This window comes from Strongylocentrotus purpuratus, unplaced genomic scaffold (genome assembly GCF_000002235.5).
Source record: "Strongylocentrotus purpuratus isolate Spur 01 unplaced genomic scaffold, Spur_5.0 spur5_contig_845, whole genome shotgun sequence".
NCBI lineage: Eukaryota > Metazoa > Echinodermata > Echinoidea > Camarodonta > Strongylocentrotidae > Strongylocentrotus > Strongylocentrotus purpuratus.
The window spans coordinates 1,979,348-2,006,197 of NW_022145552.1; the positions used below are offsets into that span (position 1 = coordinate 1,979,348).

General features: G+C 35.8%; 1 protein-coding gene across 2 annotated transcripts; it reads left to right on the forward strand.

Moving 5' to 3' along the window:
* The first annotated feature begins 775 nt into the window (after nucleotides 1–775).
* Nucleotides 776–26,543, forward strand: LOC115926694 (serine/threonine-protein kinase/endoribonuclease IRE1-like). Of its 2 annotated transcripts, none has more exons than XM_030991787.1 (20): nucleotides 776–927; nucleotides 1,546–1,759; nucleotides 2,300–2,429; nucleotides 7,157–7,263; nucleotides 7,788–7,860; nucleotides 8,416–8,587; nucleotides 10,123–10,181; nucleotides 11,251–11,497; nucleotides 13,020–13,101; nucleotides 13,733–13,862; nucleotides 14,527–14,807; nucleotides 15,312–15,508; nucleotides 16,335–16,464; nucleotides 17,386–17,542; nucleotides 18,360–18,553; nucleotides 20,412–20,550; nucleotides 22,126–22,253; nucleotides 23,186–23,309; nucleotides 24,111–24,178; nucleotides 24,511–26,543. In XM_030991787.1, the coding sequence occupies exons 2-20, from the start codon at nucleotides 1,649–1,651 to the stop codon at nucleotides 24,760–24,762; spliced, it is 2,781 nt and encodes a 926-aa protein (XP_030847647.1). In that variant the 5' UTR covers nucleotides 776–927; nucleotides 1,546–1,648; the 3' UTR covers nucleotides 24,763–26,543. The 2 variants fall into 2 exon arrangements, with proteins under 2 accessions (XP_030847647.1, XP_030847653.1); XM_030991793.1 differs by having other exon boundaries at nucleotides 1,550–1,759.
* The last annotated feature ends 307 nt before the right edge of the window (nucleotides 26,544–26,850 follow it).

Genomic DNA, 26,850 nt, shown 5'->3' on the forward strand with positions numbered 1-26,850 from the left:
ATGTGGCGTTTCCACTCTGTGTTGCGCGTAGCTATTGTGACGTCACGATTAACATTGAAAACTTGTGTAAACAAAGAGATATGCTACACAGGGTGTACTTGATTTTGAACCATTTAATTATATGTTTTGACCTATATCTAGTTGCATGAGAACCTTAAATCCAATATTATTCAGCATTACATTATGTCACATTAACAGTAGTATAACTTCTGCACTATTTTTTGTTTACCTTTGGGGGTTCCAAATCAATTACTCATTGTGACGTATTCCACCAACATGCTCATGCGCATGCATTCATTTCCTACTGTTACGTCATGCGGCGTTTCCACTCTTTGTTGCGCGTAGCCATTATGACGTCACAATGAACATTGAAAACAATTAATGTAAAAAAAAAAAAAAAGAGCTAAAGCTACTCTATATACCCATTATTACAGAGCTGGACATGTACTGGTTATAATATCTCTTGAACTTCATCCAGGAATTATCATTTGTAAGACTTTTTTTCCTGCAAAACAGTTAATTTGAACAACAAAGAACACAACTCTTTGTTTACATATAGATCTAGTCTATGTTTGCGTTAAAAAGGTAAAAATTTGGGTGATATGCGATTTTTCAATTTACCAGCTTAATAAACCATATAAGCTAAATGCATTCCTTTTAATAAAGATTTCTTTTTAAATAAACTTTTTAGTAAAGTTAGAAAATGCCTTGAATCGGGGTCTAAACAGTGTAGACTAAAAAAATCCAGCTGTGTTCTGTGTACACTGTGCGATGTCATCATGCAAAAAGCCCCTGGCCCTGCACGATCACAACATAGCGTTCGTTCGTTCAATATACACCTTACACGTGTAATTCACATACAAGTCAAGTGTGTAATAATTGCGAGCTAGGAATTGATACACTGCAACTAGAATTTCATCTGAATTTGTGAGTTCTTCATTGTTTAATTTGATTCAGATTAATGCAGTTGATATCTTGTATTAATCCCCAACAAAAGTTTGGCGCTAAATATATTCGATATTCGTACAAGCTAATGAAATGAGAGATTTCTTTGGCCAGTACATGCAAGGTCGCGGTCGTGGAGCTGTGCTAAGTGCTGGTTGTGTTGTGGTTGAGAATGAGAGATGCATTGTGTATGTTGGCTCTTTGATGATCAGCTGTGTTTAATACCGGATACTGAGTGAAGTAGATGAAATTAGACAGTACAGTCAAACCTGGCTTAGTGACCACCTGTCTACAAAGACCACATGTTTTGTTTCTCTTGAAAATGGTTTCTCATTGATGTACTAAAGTAAAGGAATCTGTCTACATATTTCTCCAGGAAGCTCAGCTCTGAAAACGTGATTATTGATTATTTTCTGTTGTTCATGATGATTTTTTTTTTTTTTGTTCTCGAAAATGGTCCAGAGACATCTACATGTGTAAAACGTGTGAAATGTGTTTATTCGCCAGTGAGAGAATGTTAACTGAAATATTGTTCACAAAGTAAGTTGTTAGACACAAAATGCTTCAGAAATATTATTGATGTTTTCCCTTCTGTTCCAGATAGACTGATGACACATTCTATACGACCCAGTTTTTCTGCCTTGTGGCGCTACTCAAACATCTGATCTGAGTTGAGTTGAGAGACCTTTTTCCATTGGGAAACATGAGACACGATATCATCATGAACGAGTTTGGAATGATCCTCTTTATCTTCCTTGTGATCCTCTACATGTCGTTCTGTTTGGTGGATGCCAAGCAGGAAGGAAAAACTAAGGTATCTTATAATAACATTTTCATTTTCCTATGCATCTTTCCTTCGATCTTTGCAATCTAAAATTCAAAAAGGTTTCCTAGTATAATATAATAATTGATAATAATATGTCATCTATAATACACGGCACTCTCACACAATAATTGATTTCACATCGCTTTACATGGTATGATGGTGGCAAAATCAGTTGAATAAATACGTCTTCAAGTGCTTCTTAAACTGTACTGTACATGTAGGTGCTATATGGATGTTCCAGGGCAGTTGACTTCAGAATTTCAATTTCTTTTTGCATTTTGTCAGTTACATGTAGAGTGTAGATCAAGCCTATATAATTTTGTGTGTATGATTTAATAAACGTTCTTTATCGTTATTTTCTTATCATATTTTTGTTATTGCTGTTTCTAAAAAATCTATGTCACTGACAGAACCACACCCCAACTCTACAATTATTTTCATTCCTTACATATTGCAAGTAATATACTATAGTTAGTTCCATAATCGAAGGGTTTGGTAGGTTAATAATATATTTCATTTACATTTCAGGGAGATGCTGGGGGCCCTCTCTCCATTCCATACACAGGTCATGATGGCCTGCTTCTTGTGTCAACACTAGATGGCAGCATGCATGCTTTAAATCAACGCACAGGTCGTACAATTTGGACATTAAAAGAAGGTAATCAGTCATGGAGTTCATATGTATTTCAGTAACGATGAAAATATCTTTGAGTAATGCTCTCTAGTAAGGCATCAATCCACATTTGCTGCTCTTAACCCAGGTGAAGTAAATGAGAACTAGAACAGAGTTTTTTCCTTTAATTACCTGATTGTACAAATTTCGCTGAGAAACCGCCTACTAATTGATATATTTGGTAAATTATCATATTGATCCTGCCTGGATAGATATTGCGTAGTCCCATATACAGCTTTCTGTGTACAGTGCTTGTAAATTTACCAACACTGGGCCAAATCTCTTTTCACTTTGATGATTCCAGAATCCTGCAGTACACACCAATACGCTAGGTGATCAACCTTTTCTGATCGATTCACAACGTTTCTTTCACAATCCAATCGCATGACTAGAACTGGTCTATACCTTTAAAACCTTATAGTTTTATCAATTTAACTATTGTAATATTAGTTTAGGTGTCATGAATATTATTATTGATGCTTTGATACTTCTTATGTTTGATGTTGTTGTTGTTATTCTAGCGTACATGCTTAAATCAAAGTTTTTGCGATAAGCAACTATGTTAAATAAATTACACACTGGGATTGGATGTCCTGGGTAAACTTAAGCTTTATTACATATTAAGTGATGTGCTAATATAAGGAGGTGATCAGAAAGGGGAAGCAGATAAAACAAGTTTGTCTAGGAGATAGAAATTGAGAATTTTTTTAGCTTGCCTTTTCTTTTCAGAATTTAAAGCTAACTATTTAGCGCTTTAAACTTGAATGAAATTTGGAAAATGTAGAAAAGAAAGATTTTGTTTAAAGGAAGAGAAAATGCAAGGGGAAATAAGGTAGCTCTAGAGGAAGGAGGAGGTAAAAGGTAGGAAAAGAAGAATTTAAGAAAAAGGAGAATTACAAGAGAGGCTAGGAGGAAATGAAGAAGGAAAAGGAAATCTAAAGTTGAAGATGAAGTGTAATTATGGTAACAAATATAATTCAGAATTCTTTGTCACCTTAAAGCTTCCATATCATTTTTTAACAATAAAGAACCACATGTGGAGTGTGGTCTTTTGTAGACAAGGAGTTTAAGGACACTGATCATACACTTGTGTATTGTGTACATGCAAATTTGTGTATGGAATATCCCTGTATACATACTTATCGGTGACTGTGTGCTCTCTGTGTACAGCAAGCAGCTATGAGACTACCAGCAGATGTTCAGCAAGTGCAGTGATTGTAAAGAATTCCCACAATATTTTGTCCTAATAGCTTTACCATGTGGTATAAGAAATCATGGATCAAATTTGTTCATCTTTTTCTGTGATTTATTAGCACAGAGATTTATTATTTCTTGATGTAATAAATGTGTAACATGTGATATATATAGCAAGGTGTGCATGTTGTGTACTATACTGCTAGCTGTCAACACATTTCAATCATTTTAGCAATCAATGGCAATTAATGCGTGATAAGATGTTTAGGAGGAAATGGCACTGTTCTAGTAATTTTTAATTATGCATAATTTCTGCTCGTATGTTTAGTAGATATTTAAATAATGGGGAAGTATTCATGTATTTCTTATACCTTGTGCACTCATTTTAGGCCCAAATTAAATATAGTTTCCCCCACAATTAATGCTTTTAAAGATAGGGGCAGGCTATTATCTAAAACTGAATGATTTAATATGCTCAATGTATTATAATTTAAGGCTAAAAAAATGCTTATTATACTTAATGATTAAAATGTTCAGATTTTCATTTGTTTAATAGTTCATTTACATTTATATGCAATTATGCACTTGAAATGAAATGTACAACTGTGTATACCTATAATAATTGGCTTTTTGTCGATCGGAGACCAGTTGAATTTTGAAGAAGGGCAAACTAAAATTTGATTTAATTTGAAATCAAGCCCGAATTTGATATTCTATTTGGCTGAAAAACCATAAAGTTGTTACTAAATTTTACTTATGTTTGCTACTGCAAGAAATCCTTGCGATAATTTAACTGCATTATTGTTTGTGTAGTACTGTATGTACATATAAAAACTTCCTTCTTGAAAGGGCATTCATACAAGTTTCTTCCTCATTAATTAATTAATGATAACACCCATTTCCTGTACATTTCCTTTTCTCAAATTCCATACTCGAGTTCCACACAAATACATGTACAGTGTAAAGAGGGCAAAAAGTCAAACGTGAAGACAGACATCGAGACAGACATTTTCTTTCAGTTTCCAAAATAAAGAACTGATACTAAATAAATACCCACCCATTTTCAAATAAATGGCCGGAATACCTGAGAAAATATAGAAACATTTAAAAAAATCAGAAATATTTTGAAAACTTACTTGGTAAAAATCTGACAATTATGAACCCAATCAACATTTACACTCCTTATGTATTCTATTCTGTAAAATGCATAGAGACATGCAATGATGCCTATGTGTTATGTGCTATAAAAAACGTTTATTAACTATTATGAAAATGAAATATATATGTATCAATATTTTTTTATGTATCGTAGCTAAATCGTAACACTGTCATTATCCTATTACATTGTAGATGTCTCATATTCTTTGAATAGGGAATATTTTAGATAGTTAATGTATCCCCCCCCCCCTATTTTCTGTTTGCTTTGAGGTTCATGGAAAAGTACACATTTTTTCTCCTGTACAAATATGATGGCACATTACATGTAATATTATTGAAAATTGTTCATGTGTACTATGATTGACATGTAATGGAAAAGAAATCGTCTTGAATATTTATTTTTCACAATTATTGTTGTTGCAGACTTGATGGAGATTTCATCAGCAATTTTGTTTTATTAAAATCAGTATGTTTTAAAGGTTATACTCTACATGTACTTGTCCAGTTCTTGTAAATAAACTACGCAAAAAGGATGCAAAAATGTTCTATAAATTGATTTTATATGATAAAATATACCCTTCATGATATGATTGATCGTACTTCTAATTTAAATACTATAATAATAATAAATTAATAACAGTCAGCAATGATGATAATAGTGGAGTCCTGTAAAGCTCTCTGGTACATGTAGCTGTCTGGTACATTGCCACTCCTAGCGGTCCATTAAAGGTAAAGACCAGTATTGGTAACGCCCCAATTTCAAAAAATGAAATGGAAGCTCTCATTACCAATCATGTGAAAGAATATGTTTTGACTAATACATGATGATAAAACATTTGCCGGGAAACCGCCTACTAATTCATATATTTGGTGAATTTATTTCTCTCATGGTCGTGTGAGAGAGATAGGGTAGTCCCATATACATCTTTCTGTGTATAGTGCTTGTAACTTTACGAAGAATGGGCCAAATTTCTTATCATTTTGATGATTCCAGAACCTTGCAGATGCTAGATGCTAGATCAGGCCTTCTCAACTGGCGGCGCGCGCGCCACTCGTGGCGCTTGCGGTCAGTCAGAGTGGCGCGCGGCTGTTCCAAAAAATAAATAAAAAATAAATTAAAAAAATTTAAAAATTAAAAATTAAAGAAAGAACAAATTAAAAAATTATATTTCAAAATAAAAAACTCAGCAAAATCAAAAAGTTGCAGTCGAAGTTGAGCCCAAAATGTAAGCAAGCCATTTTGTATGTTTGATTTTCACTTCATTTTGACATTTTCCGTGTTTATTGCACCAAAATAACTACATATAAATTGACTTCCAGTGTAGATTTTAGCCAGGAATTATAGTAATTATTTCACATCAATATGAAATTATGATTGATGTTTTATGGAACAAAAAGGTGTTAAAAATACCACATCTGGGCCTTAAAAACGCCCTAAAATCCACTAGTTTCCGGGGCCTTTGCCCCTGGACCCCACCCAGTATCGGCTCGGTCGCTACGCTCCCTCGCATTCACCAAACATACAGGTTGGCACTTCAACCTCAATAAATTTTTGTTTTGGCGCTTCTAATAAACTAGTTGAGAAGGCCTGTGCTAGATGATCAACCTTTTCTGATCGATTCCACAACGTTTCTTTCACAATGCAATCGCATGACCATTACTGGTCTTTACCTTTAAAATAACCGTGGCTTCAGTACAGCTGCCATTACAGCACTCAAGCCTTATAAAGAATTGATACCTCCCAGGTACCCATTTACCTTACCTGGATGGAGTGTGGCAAATGTAAATGAATGTCTTGCCCAAGGACGTTAGTGCTGTGACAGGGATTTGAACCCTGTACCTTGTGGTTCACGGTCCAGAGACTTATCCACTGGACCACAACACCATGTTAGAATTTCAAATCTCTTTTTCCAGAGGCTTATACATTTTATTTTAAATGTAAAAACATGACTTTCATGGGTGTGATTAATGTTTACCATTTTTCATATAAATGTAATGGTATAATTTATTGAATATCTCTTATTTCAGACCTACATGTAGTACTTTTTATGCAAAATATGATGTAAAACATGATGTAAAACATGCTCTTTCGGATACAGTTTATATCCATGTACATGTAGACTAATTTATATTTAGTTGTTATTTTTATAACCTTTTTATTTCTCCTATTCCAGATCCAGTAATTTTGTATGTAAAAAATGTGCCCTCCCCCCCCCCCCAAAAAAAAAACCCAACACAACAACAAACAACAACATGCATGCTTTTCAGGATGTGCTTGAAATTGACATATATACTTTTTCATCTTTCCTTTTTAATTAATGTTATAACCTTTTTCTTTTATTGATTTATGTTTATTCCAGATCCAGTAGTCAAGATGGCTGTTGACAATCCTGATGGGTTTACATTCCTACCAGATCCGACCGATGGAACCCTATATGTTTTAGGACCAGGCGGTGATGGGCTAAAAGTAAGTTTGTTCAATCAAGGCTGTGTGATGTTCAAACTTTAACCAGTCTGCTTCTCTGAGTTCTGCTTTCTTTTAGAGTTGTTGTCTGATTGTCTCTTAAAGGGATCGTTTAACAATTTTAAATCTGAGATGCACGGCCCTACGTGTTATCAGTGTCTGTGATATGGTGTTATATTGAAGCCCTAAAAAAATTGTGCTTCAAAATGATCAAGAAGTGCCTCAAAAAAGTAAAAACCTTTGAGTGACCGGTTTTACCATACCGGTACTCGTTTTCTCCAATAGATTGTAGTGTTATGAAAATTGTTTGGCAAATTTCGATTTTCAACCATAAATATCTTGATAATTAGACAGGTGATCGGCTTGTAAAAGTCATTCGGTTCCTGACTGACCTTAAGGTTTATAATTATCATTGCAGCATGAGCTAAATCAAGGATTTTTTTAAAGGATCTAAGACAAACTTACCGGATCCCTTGGGTTGGGTTTTACTCTAATGAATGAGTGCCAATGATTTTGATTTCTTTCAGAAACTACCGTTAACCATTCCATCGATAGTTTCATCGTCTCCATTCAGAGGGCCAGATAACATGCTCTATACAGGTAAGGATAACGACGTAGGTGAGATAAACATGTATGCTGCTCCCAATAACATAATACAATGTGTTAATTTAATGTATTTACAAGTGTATTTACAAGTCATGTTGAGTTGAATAAATCAAACCTAATTATGTTTATTGATAGACAGGAGGCTGTTAACTCATATTATAGAAGGAGAGTCGACACCCTTCTGGCTCTCTGCAGATAGTTTCATGTAATTGCATCAAGTATTAATTGGTCGTAAATTTATTATAGCATTGTCTCCATGATTATAAATGATAGTTGTAATAATTGAGATTGTATTTGTAATTAGACAAATATACATCTTCAGCTGTCACAGTTATGGCTATTTTCATCACGATTTTTGATCTTTTTTTTTTCTTCTAGCTGATAAATTATGTTGATGATTTTCTGTATGAATAATTAGTTCATGGTAAAGCCCCCAAAAATGTTGTTGTATGAAAACTGATTGAAATGAAAATTGTTTAAAAAGGATCTCATCTTCTGGCAAGATGTGCTCATTTTCAATATGGCTTCTTGTATCTGGTGATATATCAGGGAGAAAAGCAGACACGTGGATAGCCGTTGACGTTAACTCTGGCCATAAGAAGCAGACATTAACCACCGAGTCCAGCCAATCCTCCTGTCCGCTGACCAGTAGCTCGACCCTCTTCCTGGGGCGTACTGAGTTCACTGTCACCATGTTTGACAGCACAAATAGTAACAAAATGTAAGCAAGATATTTGTGTGCAGGCTGTGTGTCTTTGTGGTTTTCTTTGCAGAGAGAAAACAGGGAATGGAGGAGGAGAGAAAGAGAGAGAGAGAGAGAGAGAGAGTGTGTGACAATCTTTGAAATGTGTGTGACTGTATGTTTGAAAGCTCTATTTGTTTCTGTACAAGCCTACTTTAATTTTGCATAAAGTACCAAGGATTAGATATTTTTGTGGAAGGATTGTATGTTATAGTCCCCAAAATTTGAGGAAAAATTATAGATATTCTGCAGTCACTGGTTGACTTGATTAGTTTTTGAGGCATGGCCATTTCCATTTTACTGGTTGCTACCAAATGCAACAGAAACCATCAGAATGGGTGGGTAAATTTGGATTTACAAGTTGAGAAACTGAGAGAGCGGCTGCAAAAGGGGGGGGGGGGTTGAGAGAAAGAGAAGGGGAGAGAATGGGGTGAGAGAGAGAGAGGGGGGAGAGAGGGGATTGAGAGAGAGAGGGGGGAGAGAGGGGATTGAGAGAGATGGAATGAGAGAGGGAACGAGAGAGGGAGAGATGACGCAGATGTAGAGATAATTCACATGGAAGAAGACAGACAGACAGACATAGACAGTGAGGGAGAGCGACACACGCAGGCAGAGAGTGAAAGGAAAAATTATGTTTCGATGGATGTAATAGTTGCATGCACCACTTCATATGTGAAAGCAATCATTCATGGACATATGGTATTATTTATACAACATACATTTCGCCCTATACATGTATATACACACTAATTGGTACTAAAAGCTGACATGGACTATGACGTATACCTGAATTTGCAAACTCACAATGTATATTCTTGTATCTGTAATACAAACTAGCCAGATGAAGGAAATGATAAAATCATATTTTATACTTTCCTATAAAATACATTTATCACAAATCTTCCCTGTGCGAATGTGCATTGTGGCATTGATAATAACGGGTTATAATTGATTAGTCACAATCTTTTCTGTCCTATTGCTGGTCTTATGTAATAGTATATTTGTAAAGCGCTTAGAGACATTTGTATTAAGCGCTATATAAAACTTAAATATTATTATGTTATTATTATTTATTGTTAATTATACAGAGTGGAATTAAAAAGAACAGATAATATATTTCATACAAAATATCAAATTTTCTCAGAAGTTATTTCTCCTGGGATCAAATTAAAATACTGTGCGTACTAGGTGCACATAATGAACTGATGAAAGGTGTTGTTTAAAAGGTGTTTTGATAGGTGCTTAGTCTGTATATTCAGATATTGAAACAATGTTTTCTGAGTCAGACAAGCCAGCTTTAATATCTTTCAGCGATCTTTTGCTTATTCAGGAAACTACCAATTTCATCCAGACCTATATTTGTTCAATATCTTGTACATTTCATATACTGCCTTTAGTAGAAATAGTTTCTGTTTACATTGAATATCTTGTGTTTACATTATTTTTCTCTCTTTTTCTGCTGACATTGAATATCTTGTGTTTACATCATTTTTCTCTCTGGTTTGTTTACTCAGCTGGAATGTAACGTTTGCAGACTACTCATCTCACGTGTCCAGTGATCAGAGTAACTATGGTGAGTGCAAATTAGAAATGTACAAATTATATACATACATGTAAATATTGCCTGATAAGAGAAAAAAACTCAGAATTTTCTCAACTAGATTTTCTGCAAGTTTTCTTTTCTCAATATTTGTGATGAATAGTCATTAATGGTCAAGTTGCAATTTTATGACTTTTGTTGTATTCAATTTCTTGATTTTAATTCTTGAGATGTATACCAATATGTTATATTTCAAATGCAACAGCATAATATGAGCAAACCAACAACAACTTGCTTAAAATTACAATCTCAAAAAAGCAGATCTTGCATTTTTGACATGGCAGATCACATGTCATGCATGTGAATCATGAGGACTACCGTAAATCTCTGTGTATAAGACGCACCCCTATTTTTTTTTTTTTTTTTGGGAGGGGCCGACTCTGTCGGCAGAAAGCCAGGTCCATGTTAAAAAACCTACGCGGGAAGGCCTTTCATTTAACTGCGAGGTACAGCTGAATGTGTAAGATCATTAATGTAAATTAAAAAACAATAGACGACCTAGGATAGAACCTTGTGGTACGCCGTGTGTAGAGAAGAAAAATTGGAGGAATTATTATTATAAAAACTACAGATTGAGATCTATCAGAAAGATTACTTTCAAACCAAGATGACAGAAAAATTTGAGTGTTGTTCTAGTTTCTGAGTTGGAGTGGTGAGTCAACACACCTATTACTGAGCTGGGAGACATTGCTAGGCATAGTACCAGGTGGAGGGGCATAAATCGAGACTTAATTATTATTTTTTTTTGTTTTTTTGTACCTGTGTATAAGACCCCCCCCCCCCCCCCGACTTTGAACAAAATTTGGCGGCAAAAGAGTCTTATACACAGTGATTTACAGTAGCTATATTTCTTATATATGTTAGGCTTTTCACTAAGCTATTCTTTATTTTTTTGACCAAAATCTCTTGGCATGTATCATTTATTTACAGTTTCAAACATTTCTGTAAGTCTTGTTTAATTGTTTATAATACACGTGCTGTGTTTACCAGAATACAAGATGGCCATTGATATCTTGCCCCATTTTGTCCTAATCATTACCAGACCTGCGTCACTTCTCGTCCATCGCCGACGGTCAGATGGTCACCCTGGACAAGAAGACCGGTGAGATGCTGTGGGTCACCAGTCACAGCTCACCGGTGGTGGCCATGTACCGCCTGCTGGGGGAGGGGCTGCACAAGGTGGCCCACACCGCGGTGTCACCCAATACCTTGGGTCACCTGCTGGACGGGGGAGAGTACCCCACGTGGAGGAACCAGCTCCTGGGCTACACCAAGCACACCAAACTAGTGTGAGTATTTATGCAATTGTTTGACCCCTAACCCATAACCTATATGCAGTTGTATGACCCCTAACAGACCTGCCAACCAGTATGATTTAGTCGTATTTAGTACGATTTTTAGAAGCAAATACGACAGTACGATTTTCCTGAATAAAATATGATTTTCAACAACAAAAAAAACAAAAAAAAACAAAACATTTTTTTTCTTTTTTTTTTTTTCTTTTTTTTTAATATTTTTTTTGTATTTTGTGTGTGTGTTAGCCATTTTCAATGGCAAAATGCTCATTCTGTCCTGTAAAGTATCCTACAAGCATCTCAAATTGGCAATTTGGTGATGTTCATTGGTTCATCGAACACATCAGTGGTGACGGATTCATGCATATTCAACAAATGATCCATTAAAAAAATTGATCCGCGTAACAGTCCGTGTTTATTTTTAGGAATACAACTTTTGTCAGTAAAATACAACTTTTGGGATTAAAAAATACAGTTTTTAAACTCCAGAGGTTGGCAGGTCTGCCCTAACCCATAACCTATATGCAGTTGTATGACCCCTAACCCATAACCTATATGCAGTTGCATGATCCCTAACCCATAACCAATATGCAGTTGTATGACCCCTAACCCGTAACCTATACACCAAGCATACCAAACTAGTGTGAGTACATCTGCATTTGTATGTTTCATGCACCATCGACAATCGCTCTGCAGTTAATTTTTGTACACCAAACAAATTCATGACTTCATTCCGGTTTCGAACGCCATGCCTATAACCCATAACCTATACACCAAGCTTACCAAACTAGTGTGAGTACATCTGCATTTGTATGACTCGTCCACCATCGACAATCGTTCTGCAGTTAATTTTGTACACTAAACAAATTCATGACTTCATTCCTGTACCAAACCCCATGCCTAACCCTAACCAATAACCTATACAAGAGTATCTTTTTTAAATGATGACTTAAGTGTAATACGCATCACATTTCTGTTTCTTATAACACAGAGCTCGGTGAATATGCGCAAAACCTTTTAAGACCTTTCAGTTGCCATTCATTTACACGTTTTAAAAAATCCGAACCTAAACCTGATTGCAACCCCAACACTGTCCCTATATCTTTGACAAAATACAGCCTGGAGCAATTGTCACCAGAGCAAATGCCACCTCACCATCATATGGCATTCATCCAACTCATTATTTATTTGCAATGATTTCCATTTGCTAATTGATTATCCGTATGGCAGTTTGTTATTGTTTTCTTACCAGAATTTGTACTAAACAGGCAATTTTTTTTGTTGGCGGGGGTTGCAGTCATCGATCTGTACAGATTTTTTCCACAAGGCTTTTCAACAGGGGTTGGGGGTATAGTAAAAACATCATATTTTATTTTAAAGAATGATATGAATTGCTTCTTCACAGGTTGCACAATGTACAATGTTTTTCCCATACTGGGCATCGTATCGGTAGAAATTATAAATGAACTTGAATTTGTATCTTAATGACTATTTTTTCTTCTTTTAATGACAATAGGCCCACCCTATACATCGGGGATTATCCATCTGGTTTGTTGGCTCTGCCAGCTCTTGTGGAGGAGGAAACGGTTCCTATCATAGTAAGTATGACACTCTAGACAAAATGATTGGTTGGATCACATATCTATATGAAACATATCAAAGAACGAAATCATTGAAAGAAATGGCTAAGATTTTCTTTTTTGCGATTTTGGTATTAGCTGATGATTTTTTTTTTGGGGGGGGGGATGGGATGTATCTTATATTCAGTTTAGTTCAATTGAAAATTAATTGATTATAATTTAAGTAAATAGGATCATTCTCTCCTTTTAACAAAGGATAACAAAAATCAAAATCATGGTGTAATATAGTGTATATGCCAACATTTACAAGCATCTAGATATGAAATGAACAACTGTTGTACAGAGCTTAAGGATGGATTGATGTTTGATGTACTATAAACGCGCTGAGCGACCCCTATACACATTCACAGGTTTTTTAATTTGTGTTGCAGGTAATTAAGCCCGTTCAAAACAGGCACAAGAAGTCATGTTTATATTTTTGTGAGTTCTTAAATTTGGCTTGCCGATCTTAGTGCTAAATCCACAAAAACTAATGTACTGCGAATATTTCCATGATTACAGTAGTTGATTTGAATACAAAACTTTCATCAAAATAGATCAACTATTACATGGTAAGCTAAGATGTTTTTCTCTTCACATTTGTTTGTAGTCTAGAGGTTGGAGCCCTCCCCTCTTGGAAGGTCCAGGGTTTGATGGTATTACACCCCCCAATGATCGAGACAAGCCTCCCATGAATCCGCTGTCGGACGGCACTAACATCCAAGGACTTATTCTACTTGGTAAGTATTTCACTGCAACTATTTATGTAAACTTGGATCTGTGAAATGATTACATATGATAGTGATGATGATGGTAGTAATCATGGTGATGATGATGGAGATGATATTGACGCCAATGATGGTGATCGCGGTGAAGTCAATATTGGTAATGGTGGTTGAATTGGCCACTCATATAATGTTCAAAAGTATTAGGCCAGTAATAAACTCCTAACCTCTGGGAAAATCCAGTGAATGAACCTTCACACAACTGTAACCAAATAGAGGCACTGTTTAACAATGTTAAATCTGAGATGCATGGCCCTACATGTTATCAGTGTCTGTGATATGGTGTAATGTTGAAGCCCTAAAAAAAATTGTGCCTCAAAAAAGTAAAAATCTTTGAGAGACCGGGTTTACCACACTCATTTGCCCCAATAGACTGTAGTGTTATGAAAACCGTTAGGAAAATGAATTTTTAAATTTTCGATTTCCAATCATAAATATCTTGATAATCAGACAGGCGATCGGCTTGTAAAAGTCATGGGGTTCCTGACTGACCTAAATGTTTATAATTATCATTGCAGCATAAGCTAAATCCAGGTTTTTGTTTCAGAATCTGAGACAAAGTTTCCCAATCCCTAAAATCACACTCAATCCTCTCTCGCTTCTCTTAATCCCTCTGCAGGTTACCATGAGTTGCCTGCCAATTCCATCATGATACGCCCCACCGCCCCAGTCAGCCTGGAAGACCTCTCCAACGTCATCACGGCCACGCCCATTCCTCTGCCCCACCTCTCCAAGCCCAGTGAACCACGCCCCTTCCCTGAAAAGGTTCCTCCCGAACCTGGACTTAACCCTGGACCTAGTCCTGCTCTGTGGTGGGTCAATAGGAGCGAGGCGGTCTTCATGGGGGGCATCTTTACCCTCCTTGCCGGGCTGGCTCTCATCCTCTACTTTTTACCAAAGGTAAATTCATGAAAGAAAAGTGCCTTGTATATGATCAGTATTTTATAATTTAATAGACAAAATATAAACATATTTACATGGAGAAGTCATGACATGTCATAGAATATTCAGTCATCATCATACATTTTCTCTAAGCAATTTAGCGAGCAACAGGCCCTTTTCCAATTACAGGACAAAGAATCAATCTGGAAATTATACCAAGTATAGCATGCAAATATGTAAAGATAAGTCATGTTTAAATGTATTCAATATTCTGATTCATTGAATTAATAACACGAGGTGATTATGTGGGTGATTATGTGATAAAGAGACCCACTTATTATATTTTGGGACTAGAAACTGTTACATCTAAAGAGTACTCTGGCGAAAAACAGTTTTATGTGTGAATTTTTTTTCCTAGAGATATAACTAGATATTATCTTACACTGGCAACATGTTTAATGAATCTCATTTTAAAGGTGTTTTATTTGATTTTGCAATCAAATTTTGTTCCTATATATCCAGCCCCTCGTAGTGGTTTCTTCATCCCCGTCCGAGTCCAGCCAACACAGCGGGACAGGGAGCACAGGGGGCAAGAGGGATGTCTCTGCGACACCAAGAGGTGATGATTACGTCCCAGAAGGCTTTGTCAAGGTGGGGAAGATCCTGTTCAACCCGAAGCAAGTACTCGGCCAGGGCTGCGAAGGCACATTCGTTTTCAAGTAAGTAACTGTGGCACCTGCAATAGGGAAAACCTGCGTAGAAAGACCACCTGTATAGAGAGATCACTTGTACTGTAAAGACCACATATTTTTGTTAAACCCTTGATCATAGTTTTTCCTGTAATCCTGTATTCAACAGAACATGTCAGTTAACACCACCTGCCAACAAAGACTGCTCTTTTTTGTTTCTTGTGAGTGGTCCTTATAACCAGGTTTGACTGTATCAGAAATGTGAGTTTCATCACTTTGCATCACAAGGAAGTTCTTGAGTAAAGTTGTAGAGTCGACCCCCTTAATCTATCAAAAGAATAAAGAGCTCCATTAAATTCCTCAATCCATGTAGAGTGTGCTGTAATAATTTGCTGAGTTTCTGTCTTAGATTCTCTAGAGCATTGATTCTCAAAGGAATTTCACGACAGAAGGTATGTACTGATGGAATGGTGAAGCGGTAACAGTGATTGAACTTTGGTCATTGCTAGTCTTTTAGGGAAAGAGACTTTAGAAAAGGGGTTTTGCAATGCAATATGTCAAGCTAGATTTCCATCATAGCTCTTGTGTTCCAATACCCATGTAGTAAGCAATATATTTGATGTTATGGGGAAACAATGTGTGTAATTGTTTTTTTACAGACGTATATCAATCAGATATGATTATTTACTTCTGGGGACGACCTTTAACGTCGCCATTCAAAAGACGTAACTTGGTTTCGAACCAGGGTCGCCTGAGCAAGTTTGTAGGCGTAGATAGAGAGCTGACCAAATGAACGTGGCGCTAGACCAACTCACATCTCCCTAATGTTTTTCATTTGTCTTTTTGTTCTCTACAGAGGGCGCTTTGATAATCGGGACATCGCCGTGAAGCGCATCCTGCCAGAATGCTTCAGTTTTGCAGACAGAGAGGTGGATCTGTTGAGAGAGTCGGATGAGCATCCAAATGTAATCAGATATTTTTGCACGGTAAGATCTGAATTTGTTCTTCCTTTCTTCTTGGCATGATTTTGATTTGATCCTAAATTATAATAATAATGATAATATAGAGTATTTGTAATGCGCCAACTTCACATGAATAATGTGTTTGAGGCACAATGGAGAAGAAAAACTACAAGTACACAAAAATACACCAAAAAATGAACATCAACAATGTGAAAGTAAATCTACTGGAAAGTGGCTTTGAACAAATTAGTTTTGAGGGCATTTTTAAAGCAATCTACACTTGCAGTATAACAAATATCTTGTGGCAATTGATTCCACAGGTAAATGGCAGGATTAGATCAGTCAATTATGTTAATCTGATTTGTTACACACAACTTCAACAAGACTTTGTTGAGCATTAGGAAGCTTTATGCTAGAGATTGCTACAGAATTAATTTTGCTGTACTCTCACAATCTGTGTATGAATACAACTATTGCGAGTATAGCAAAATTATATCCCTAAGAACTTCTAACATGTCAAGAAAATTGACTGTTCTCCTACTTGCATTTGAATAAACACCCAAAAGGTTTACTTTCAGACTATTTTATTTTGAAGAGTCCTAGAAGAACAATACTATTGATGAACCCAACATCCATTCAAAGGAATTTGTATCATCGCTTACAAAGTTGTTAGTTTCCTCGGTCTGGGGGGGGGGGGGTGTTTCACAAAACTTGTCATCAGTGACAAATGAAATCCTTGCTTCTGATTGGTTATCAGCAGATTTGTCACTGACTTTTGTCATTTGTCAATGAAAAAAACGCTTTGTGAACCCCCCCCCCCTGTTTTCCCAATAATTATAATTGTTACTGTGTATTTGGTATCACTTGTATCGAGTCACCGTAACGTTTTTGCTCTCTCCTCACATCCTCCATACACATTTGTTTGCTCATGTTCCTCTGACGCAGGAATCGGACCTTCAGTTCCGTTTCATCGCTCTTGAGCTTTGTACAGCCACACTGCAGGAGTTTGTCCATGATAGAGGGCGCTTTCACATGCTGAAACCTCTTGACATCCTGTTCCAGTCCTCTTCTGGCTTGGCCCACCTTCACTCTTTAAATATAGGTGAGTGCATGGATATTCTGTTTCTTTCTTTCCTTTTTTTTTTGGGGGGGGGGGGGGGGGGGGGTGGGGGAAAGTGAAAGTTGCAGTCAAACCATTTAATTTCACACTCTAACATCTTTGGGGGGGGGGGGGGAGGGGGAGAGTTGCAGTCAAACCATTGATTTTTCACACACTAACATCTTTCCAGTGCAACAATTACTCTTATGTTAACAAAAGCTCTTTTGGGATTAGAATTGTATGAGTTAGATTTCCTCGAAAATTTGTTGTAGTTTAAAGCTAAACTGTTCTACTTGTAGCTACTTGCTCCCTCTATATCGAAAACAATACCTAAGCGGTACCCGTTGGTCCCCCATGGTCCCCTTTTGCTTATGCTAATTGAGATCTGATTTGATGAGATAACCACCTGCCAGTGACCATGCAGGGAGGTAAAATCCCTCCTGGCCAAACTTGTGCAGATAGGCTTTAAAGAAGCTCTTTTGGGATTTGAATTTTATGAGTTAGATATCCTCTAAAGGTTGTTGTTGTTGTTGTTATAATCATTGTGTTTCCAGTGCTCTTTACAGCTTCCAGTACATTGTACTACTATAAGGATAATAAATTATTATTATTATTATTATCTATTCGGCAAAACAAAGTGTATACAAAAGAATTACATAGAAACCAAATCATACAAAACAAAGGATGAAAATCATTTAAAAAAGCATTATTGTGATTCCCATGAGCATCTACAAGTTGCCAGGAATAGAATCAAGGAAATATCAATCATAAAACTTTTGAATATAACTCTATAAAACCCTTCCCCCCCCCCCTTCTCCAGTTCACCGTGACATCAAGCCACACAACGTGCTCATATCCCAACCCAACCAGCACGGCAAGGTCAAGGCCATGATCTCAGACTTTGGGCTCTGTAAGAAGCTCTCTGCGGGCAGGATGTCCTTCTCAAGGAGGTCAGGGGTCGCGGGAACGGACGGATGGATTGCACCAGAGATGCTGACTGGACAAGATAGAACAGTAAAGAGAATATATATATGTCGTGAAATACCTAAAAAGGGAATGTTGATAATATGGCGGATACTTAAAGAGAAGGTTAAGTTCTGAGAAGAGGTGACAAATAATTTGTGAGCGTTATCATTGTTATTATGTTATTATTATTAAGTGTAGAAGAACATCAGATTAAAAATGTTTTCTGAAAAGCATTGCTCTTCAAATGCCTTAAAGGTATTACAAAGTTTTGGTGTGGGGTCATGAATTTGGTTCAAATTAACATATTGGAAGCATATGCGTTCCTACAATATTCATTGATCGTTGTCCTGGTTGAAATCGAGTCTAAAGTTATGAAATTATAAATAATAAACTCTATATGTTGTATAGCTCCCTCTCAAGGTCAAGATATTAATTTAGCTATGAAACGATGTTTCTTGACTAAAATCGACCGATTAGCTATTCTCGTTTGGAAATTATATATAAAATAGGCGTAGGCGCTATTTGAAATTCATCACAATTTACCGGGAGCACCGGTAAATTTTTTATATTCAATATTTCTCAAAAACAGAAGTGTTTTAGGGATTATTTTTTTTAGTGCTTATAATACATCCACAGGGGCATCCAAATATATCAAAATTGTAAAGAATCACTTTCCACCCAATTTTCAAAATTTCCCAAAACTTTGTATGACCTTTAATATTCTAAATATGGCATGTAACATCATAAAAATCGGGACAGATTTTTATGCCACAAGTTTGTGTTGTCCCATATACATATTTCTGTGCACAGTGCTTGTAATTTTACCAAGACTGGGCCAAATTTCTTATCATTTTTTGATGATTCCAGAACCTTGCAGTACACACCAATACTTTTATGCTAGATGATTAACCTTTTCTGATCGATTCCACAACGTTTCTTACACAATGCAATCGCATGACCAGAACTCAACTTCATCTTTAACTTTTCTTTGTAATCATTATGGAATGTGGCATACAACATTCAAAATTACTCTATACAGTTATCTAGGCCCTGTCTTACAAAGAGTTGATATCAATCGCAACTTATTTGCGATTGATATCAGAATATCATATCGGAACTATATACACAAGAAATAGGAGACTGCAATCTTGCGATTGATTGGAGGACTTACGATTGATTTGGATCAATCGTAACTCTTTATAAGACGGGGCCCAGATTAGTGATATATCCCAATCTTTCACAATTGCGCAGTGATTCTTTTTATTTGTGTTTCTTTCATTTTCTATGGGTTTTTTTTGTTGTCTCCTTTGTATTTTATTCATCCTTTCCTTTCTGTCTCATAAACTTCTCTCTCCTTCCTCGTATATTATTTCCTCCTCCTTCCTTGCAGATCAGAAATGAAGAGCATATCCATGAGTATCATAACAGATATATTTGTTTAGTTGCTTTACATTATATAACCCTCTCCTAGACTACAGCCATAGATATCTTCCCCTTGCATATGATGATTTCCCCGGAAGAATCCACTATTTTGTAGCTTCAATACAAGAAATGAAGATCTAACCATGAGCATCATAATATATAAATTGGTTCAAGTTGCTGAATATCTCTTGCTCCTTTACATTATATCGAGGGGTCAGTGACACAAAGACGTAACTTCATTTAAGCCATTTTGAGAAAAAGTGGTTTATGTGTCACTGAGCACTTGGACCTTAAGGAGTTAAGTCAATGTTTCACTAGCCATTGACTTCATTGGGGTGTTGGGTGGAGTTACCGGTCAGTCTTTGTGTTTCCTGGAAAGCCCACATTTTTCAGAACATTTTGAAATCTAATACTCATTTTGGCAAAATATGGAGTTACGTCTTTGTGTCACTGAACCTTCGATAAATCTCTCTCTCTCTCCTAGACTACAGCCATAGATATCTTCTCCTTGGGTTGTGTCTTCTACTATGTCCTTTCCAACGGGAAGCATCCGTTTGGTGACTCGCTCCATCGGCAAGCCAACATCATCTCAGGGGAATATAGCCTTGATTTATTACCACCGGGTATGTCAAACTTACTGCATACCCATCCTGTGTTGAATCATTTATTTATTTATATATTTATTTATTCCGTTTTATTTTAACAGGGTAGCTTGGCTCCATCATTAATGAAAGTACTGTTTTCAAGGAGGCCATGTAAACAAAAGCAACATAAATATATCAACATACAAACTACTTGAACAATATAAACAACATGAACATCATCAAAAACATCGATATATATAGTAACATATACAAAAAATAAGTAAAGAATAATTTTGAATAATGAACAAAGCCGAAGTAAGAATGATAATTTTCAATGAGCAATTTCAAATCGATAACAATTACAAATTATTATTGTCAATGATCTGTTCAGATTATAACATATCATCATTTTGAGAAATGTATGTAAACATTCACGAAAGAAAGAAAGAAAGACAAATATATCTTTAACATCACTGCTCAAAATAGAGAAAACAAAATGCATTCTTGGTCTGAGCATTTGGGTAATGTCTGACAAACCTCCAAATTGATGGTCGTGCCACCTGTGGTAGATAGTTGCTATTGTTTTGAAACATTAGCAACATGTGTATGTGATATCAGTCGCAACATGTTGCATGAGAGATGAGGATTATAACTTAACTGTAACTCTGTTGCAAATTTCTGTTAGATATGGGAGCATGCCCATTCTAATTGCCTGATAAGGGCTTATATCATTGACCATGGTTGACTCTATTTACAATATTGGAAGACTTTCTGCTGAGTCTAGGTACATTTCTGTAGGAAGCTTAAGATCTGTCAAGAGATAAAAGAAGTACTTTCTTTGAAAAATGCATTTTGATGTATCTTAATTGGGCTAAAAATAAGAAAGGTGTTACTCAGTTCATTTTTACAGAGTGAAATGGAGTAGGTCATAATTTGCTGATGCCAGACTTGGTGGTAATACCATTAATGGGTGAACAAGTCCGCACACAGCAAACCCTTGGGCCTATCAGGAAGTACCCCCCCATCAGTCCGTCTCTTGGAGAGTCTTTGGGTGATTGAAATGTCAGATGATTACTTCACCATATGGGGGAATGGGTGGAAAAAGCAGAGCAAGACTTAAGGCCTGTTGGTCATAAAACTGAAGGCTAATCCTGGTGATTGACAACACCTGTAATTGGGTAAACACCCGAATGAACGGTTTAAGATTCCCTATGAGAGCCCACTACCATGTATATTTAATATTCTTCTGGTACTTGGCAGATGACAGTTGTTTAGTGGTAGCAGCAGCACGTTGTTGACAGACCTTCGCAGAGTGGAATAAAGACAGGATGTATAGTTAACTACTAAATTATTCATACCCCTTGTAAAAATTTGATATTTTGTATGCTTTTTGTAAATCAAGAATGAAAGGTGGACTGGTGAATTAGGGCCTTTGTTGAATTCTTTCAAATGTAAGCTTTAATGTCGCATTCTCCGGAAACATAAATCAGGACAAATCAATTTTTCGCATACTTCAAAAATTATAATAGTTGGTAAGGGTATGAAGAATTTAGTTGTTAACTACAGGTATATTTGTCTACCTTTCTCTTATTTAATGCTCCCCAATCTGAACAGATGATGAAATCGCTCATCAGCTCATCACCCAGATGGTGGATCCCTATTTTGACACACGGCCAGAGGCAAACGCCATCCTCAGACATCCTTTCTTCTGGTATCCTGAAAAACAGCTAGCATTCTTCCAGGTAATCAATGTATTCTTAAAGGCATCGTTTAACGATGTTATATCTGAGACGCGTGGCCCTACGTGTTATCAGCGTCTGTGATATGGTGTAATATTGAAGCCCTAAAAAAAATTGCGCTTCAAAATGATCATGAAGTGCCTCATAAAAGTAAAAATCTTTGAGTGAACGGTTTTATCATACTCATTTTCCCCAATAGGCTCTATAGTGTTATAAAAACAGTTAGGAAAACAAAAAATGAAATTTCGATTTCCAATCATTAATATCTTGATAATCAGACAGGTGATCAGCTTGTAAAAGTCATGGGGTTTCTGACTGACCTAAAGGTTTATAATTATCATTGCAGCGTGAGCTAAATCCAGGATTTTCTTTCAAAATCTAAGACAAAGTTACCCAATCCCTTTAAGAGTTTCTTGTGATATTTTTGGCATCCATGCTTGTCTTCATTATTTGAACTAGCTGTTAAAGAGGCAATCTATTGAAAATCGTTGTACATGTATACATGCATGGCCTAATTTATTTCAAAGAAACTTTGAATTTTCAACATTAAGTCCCCCACCCCCCCCCCCCAAAAAAAAAAATATATATATATAAAAAAAATATTAAACACAACAAAGAAAAAAATTCACTAGATCTATGTCCCATTGAACAAACTGTACCAAATTGTTAAGTGGAGGATGCGTATTTGTTTATAATGAACTACTCTTTTAAAGATAGAGGGTAAATTTGACAAAACAAAAGATAAAGAGGGATTTTAATCGTGATTCTCTTTATTTGATATGTTTGATTGTTTTGTTTTTTAATTCAACTTTATCTGTGAACAATTAATGATGTAGTGAATTGCATGTGCTTTAGAAAGAATTCCATCACTTTAATCCCCAACCCCAAGAAAAATATCTTGCCTGTAACAAATACTCCTCTCATTGATGTCATAGGATGTTAGCGACAGAATAGAGAAGGAGCCTTTAGACTGCCCTCTGTTGGTGGCCTTGGAAACAGGTGCTCAAAATGTTGTCCGAGGGGACTGGAGAAATAACATTACAGAAGAATTACAAACAGGTAAAGTAATGTGCTATGGAAGCTTGAGAACATCACGGCCTTGTTTCACAAAATATATAATTATTCTAATTGGATACAGTTTCATCAAATAATAAATGCAGAAAGACCTTTAAAACAAAATCAAGCTTGACCAATGTTGAATCAGTTGCTGTACGTTGCAAAAAAATCAGTACATTAATAATGCTCATCATGAATATGGATATTTTGAATGAAAATAGCCATTAAAACATGGTTGTCATGGTGTAGTAGATGAAAAGAATCCCTTTTCAAGCACAAAAGTGGATTTTTAAATTCCTATTCATACAAGTGCGTTTGAAGTACATTTTACATTGCCTGAAAATTATGAATGTGATAGAAGATATATGTGTGCCAATTTGGGAAGATGACAAAGCCTTATCAATCGGACCTTTGGTAAATTCTGTATCTTTCTTGGTTATCAGTACCAAGTTTACCCTCATTGATAAATGCTACTAGAATCAGTATATGGTTGACTGACTGTGACCAAATTTTCTAACGTATCAAAATCAGGGCAAAGGATTCATTTATCTGTCTACTCAAAAAAGTGTAAACCAAAATCAGTCATCATGATATAAATATGTAAGCATAGTATTAAGCAGTACTTTACTAATACCTCATCAATAAGTGTAAGCCTGAAAAGAACTCCACTCTGTTGATGTCAAAAGCACTGGTATGAAATATAATGTATGACTTAATGTAAAATATGTATGGATCTAACTATATTTATTTTTGTTTAATTTTTTGTTTATTATTCAAATTTTGCCTTTCAATTTTTGTTTGCAGATCTCAGAAAATTTAGGGCATATCGAGGGCATTCTGTTCGAGATCTTTTAAGAGCAATGAGGAACAAAGTGAGTATATTTTTTTAATTTTTTTTTTATTGAATGTTGTAAAGCAGTTGATCTGCCTGAATGGTTCGGTTTTTTTTCTTCTTGGCTTTCATACCATGACCTTCAGAACACCTGATGATTTGGTATGGTAAATGACCTTATCATTTTGATAATTCCAGAACCTTGCAGTACACACCAATACTGATCGATTCCACAATGTTTCTTTAACAATGCAATCACATGACCAAAACTGGTCTATACCTTTAACTTTTTTCTAAAGGTATCAATTATTGACACTCCATCCCAATTCAAAACCATATCTCAAACTCTCCCCTCATCATCCTTTCATACAGAAACATCATTTTAGGGAGCTTCCGGAGGACGTGAAGGCATCGTTGGGTAAGGTGCCAGACCAGTTCGTCAAGTATTTCACCTCGCGCTTCCCGCTTCTCCTCCTCCATGTCTACGGGGCACTGAGTCTGTGCAGGGAGGAGCCTGTCCTGTCCAAGTACTACTACAACAGCTCAAAGAAAGACTCGCACACGGCAGCAGCAATGTCAGGAGGGGATCATATCCAAGGGGTACATTGTAACCCAAGTCAATGAAGAGTAGGGGAAATCCCCTTATTATATCATCATCAAGAGAGAATGTGGAAGAGGACACTGTGTTCACACCCGAGTATACACTGTGTTTTGGAAGTTAGAAAGGTCGTTTGTTGATATGTATATTGTAAAATGTGAAAAATGTATTTTGAACTTGATTCTTTGTTCAATATAACGAAAAACTCAATACCTTGTAGATCGTATGAAAGAACAATATAGTGGCTAAATGTCAATAATATCTTTCCAAGACGCAGTGTATTTCAAAAGTGAACACCTCAAAACGCATTCCTCTCCTCCTCGCCGATAAGGTGCCTTGTTTTATTGATGCCTTTATAAATTATTTTATTTATTGTAATTAATAATATATATACATATGGACATGCTGGGGGCATCGTGACTTCTCTGTTGTCTTGCCAGATATTGTCTGCTTGGGGCAAAAAGGGCGTCGACTCTTATCATTTAACACATGGTTAAAACCCTTCTGGCTCTCAACGGACAATATCTTTCTGTGTGTCAAAGGTCAATATCTTTCTGTGGGTCAAAGGTCAATATCTTTCTGTGTGTCAAAGGTCAATATCTTTCTGTGTGTCAAAGGTCAATATCTTTCTGTGTGTCAAAGGTCAATATCTTTCTGTGTGTCAAAGGTCAATATTTTATAGAGATTTGTAAAAAGCTGTACAAGATCGTATCAAAGAGCATATTACTAGTAGGAAGGAGAGTTTAGCATAATGCTGCAATGCGTGACTGTATTGTCTTTATCTAATAAAGAGTCGGATTCCTGAACAGAATGTAGATTTCATGAATGCATAAAAGAGAAGGAAAAAAATTGATAGGGGATTTTTAGAAGTAATCAAAATTCAAGTATGTCAATAGGTACATGTAAATCAATTTCAAATGGATTTTTTTTCATTTGAGTAATTGTATAATACAACGACATGCCATGATATAGCTGCCTCTATGTAATGGGCTCCTGTCAAATATTAAATTGCCTTTCTCCTATAGTAAGACCTACTTGTATGAATTTTTTGGAAACCACTTAAGAAGGCCACATGTCTTTAATGATCTATAACGTGATAAAATTATGAAAGTTACTTCTTATTACACTACTGACTAGTCTAAATATCAGGCCTCCTTCTTTTTCGGCCTCTGATTCTTTTGGTCTTGCATGAATAATGTTTCAATAAACAATTAATCAGAATCTCTTTTTGTGATATGCGCTTACAAATGAAACAAATGTGTTAAAGGAGAATGTCATTTGTTATGTTAGCTCCAACAGTATAATGTTTTTAATAGAAAATTAATGGTGCTTAGACTTGGCAGTATTGGATTAAATTTTGTATTCAAGCGTTTTATTCCATATGACAGGTAGAAAAGAAAGACAAAGTAGCCGTGCACAATTGGAATTCCACTTTGTTTTTTCTTCTCAATATTCTTCATGAGATGTATTTAACGTGTGTTGATAAGACACAGAAAGCTCTATGGTTATCACTATTTATGTTCCTCTTTTAAAATGTATAGTCTTGTAATCAAGCGCAAGAACTACATGATAAATGTATGTAAAAGTATTATCATCCTTTTTGGAAGCTTGTTACAATTTTAGGTTTGATATTTGTGATGTATTTTTTACAACCGTACATTTCGACCAAGCAGATTTTGTATTTATGTTTTTAATTATGTTTTGCTGGTATGTGCCGGGGTTAGATTATGTTGCTTAAAAAGTTATATAAACGAAAAGGAGACATTTTGATGACTTGATAACTTGCTGTTGTTGTAATATGGAAAAAGAAAGGATATTGTAGCATTCAACACAGAATATTTTAGAATATGAAGATTGTGGGATTAAGGAATGTCTCATAGTTTTTATCATGTCATTTTCTTTTGGCTGAAATAATTTTTTTATTGAAAAGTCATTTTTATAGGAAAATATAATAATTTTGCTTCATTGAATCATATTTGGCTGACGACAGTAGCAAGAAACAGATTGTAAAATTGATGAACTATACATTAATATATTGTTTGGGCCTTTGTTACCATTATTTGCTTTGACTAGAAGTTATATAATGTCTATAATGTATACACCCATTTGAGCAA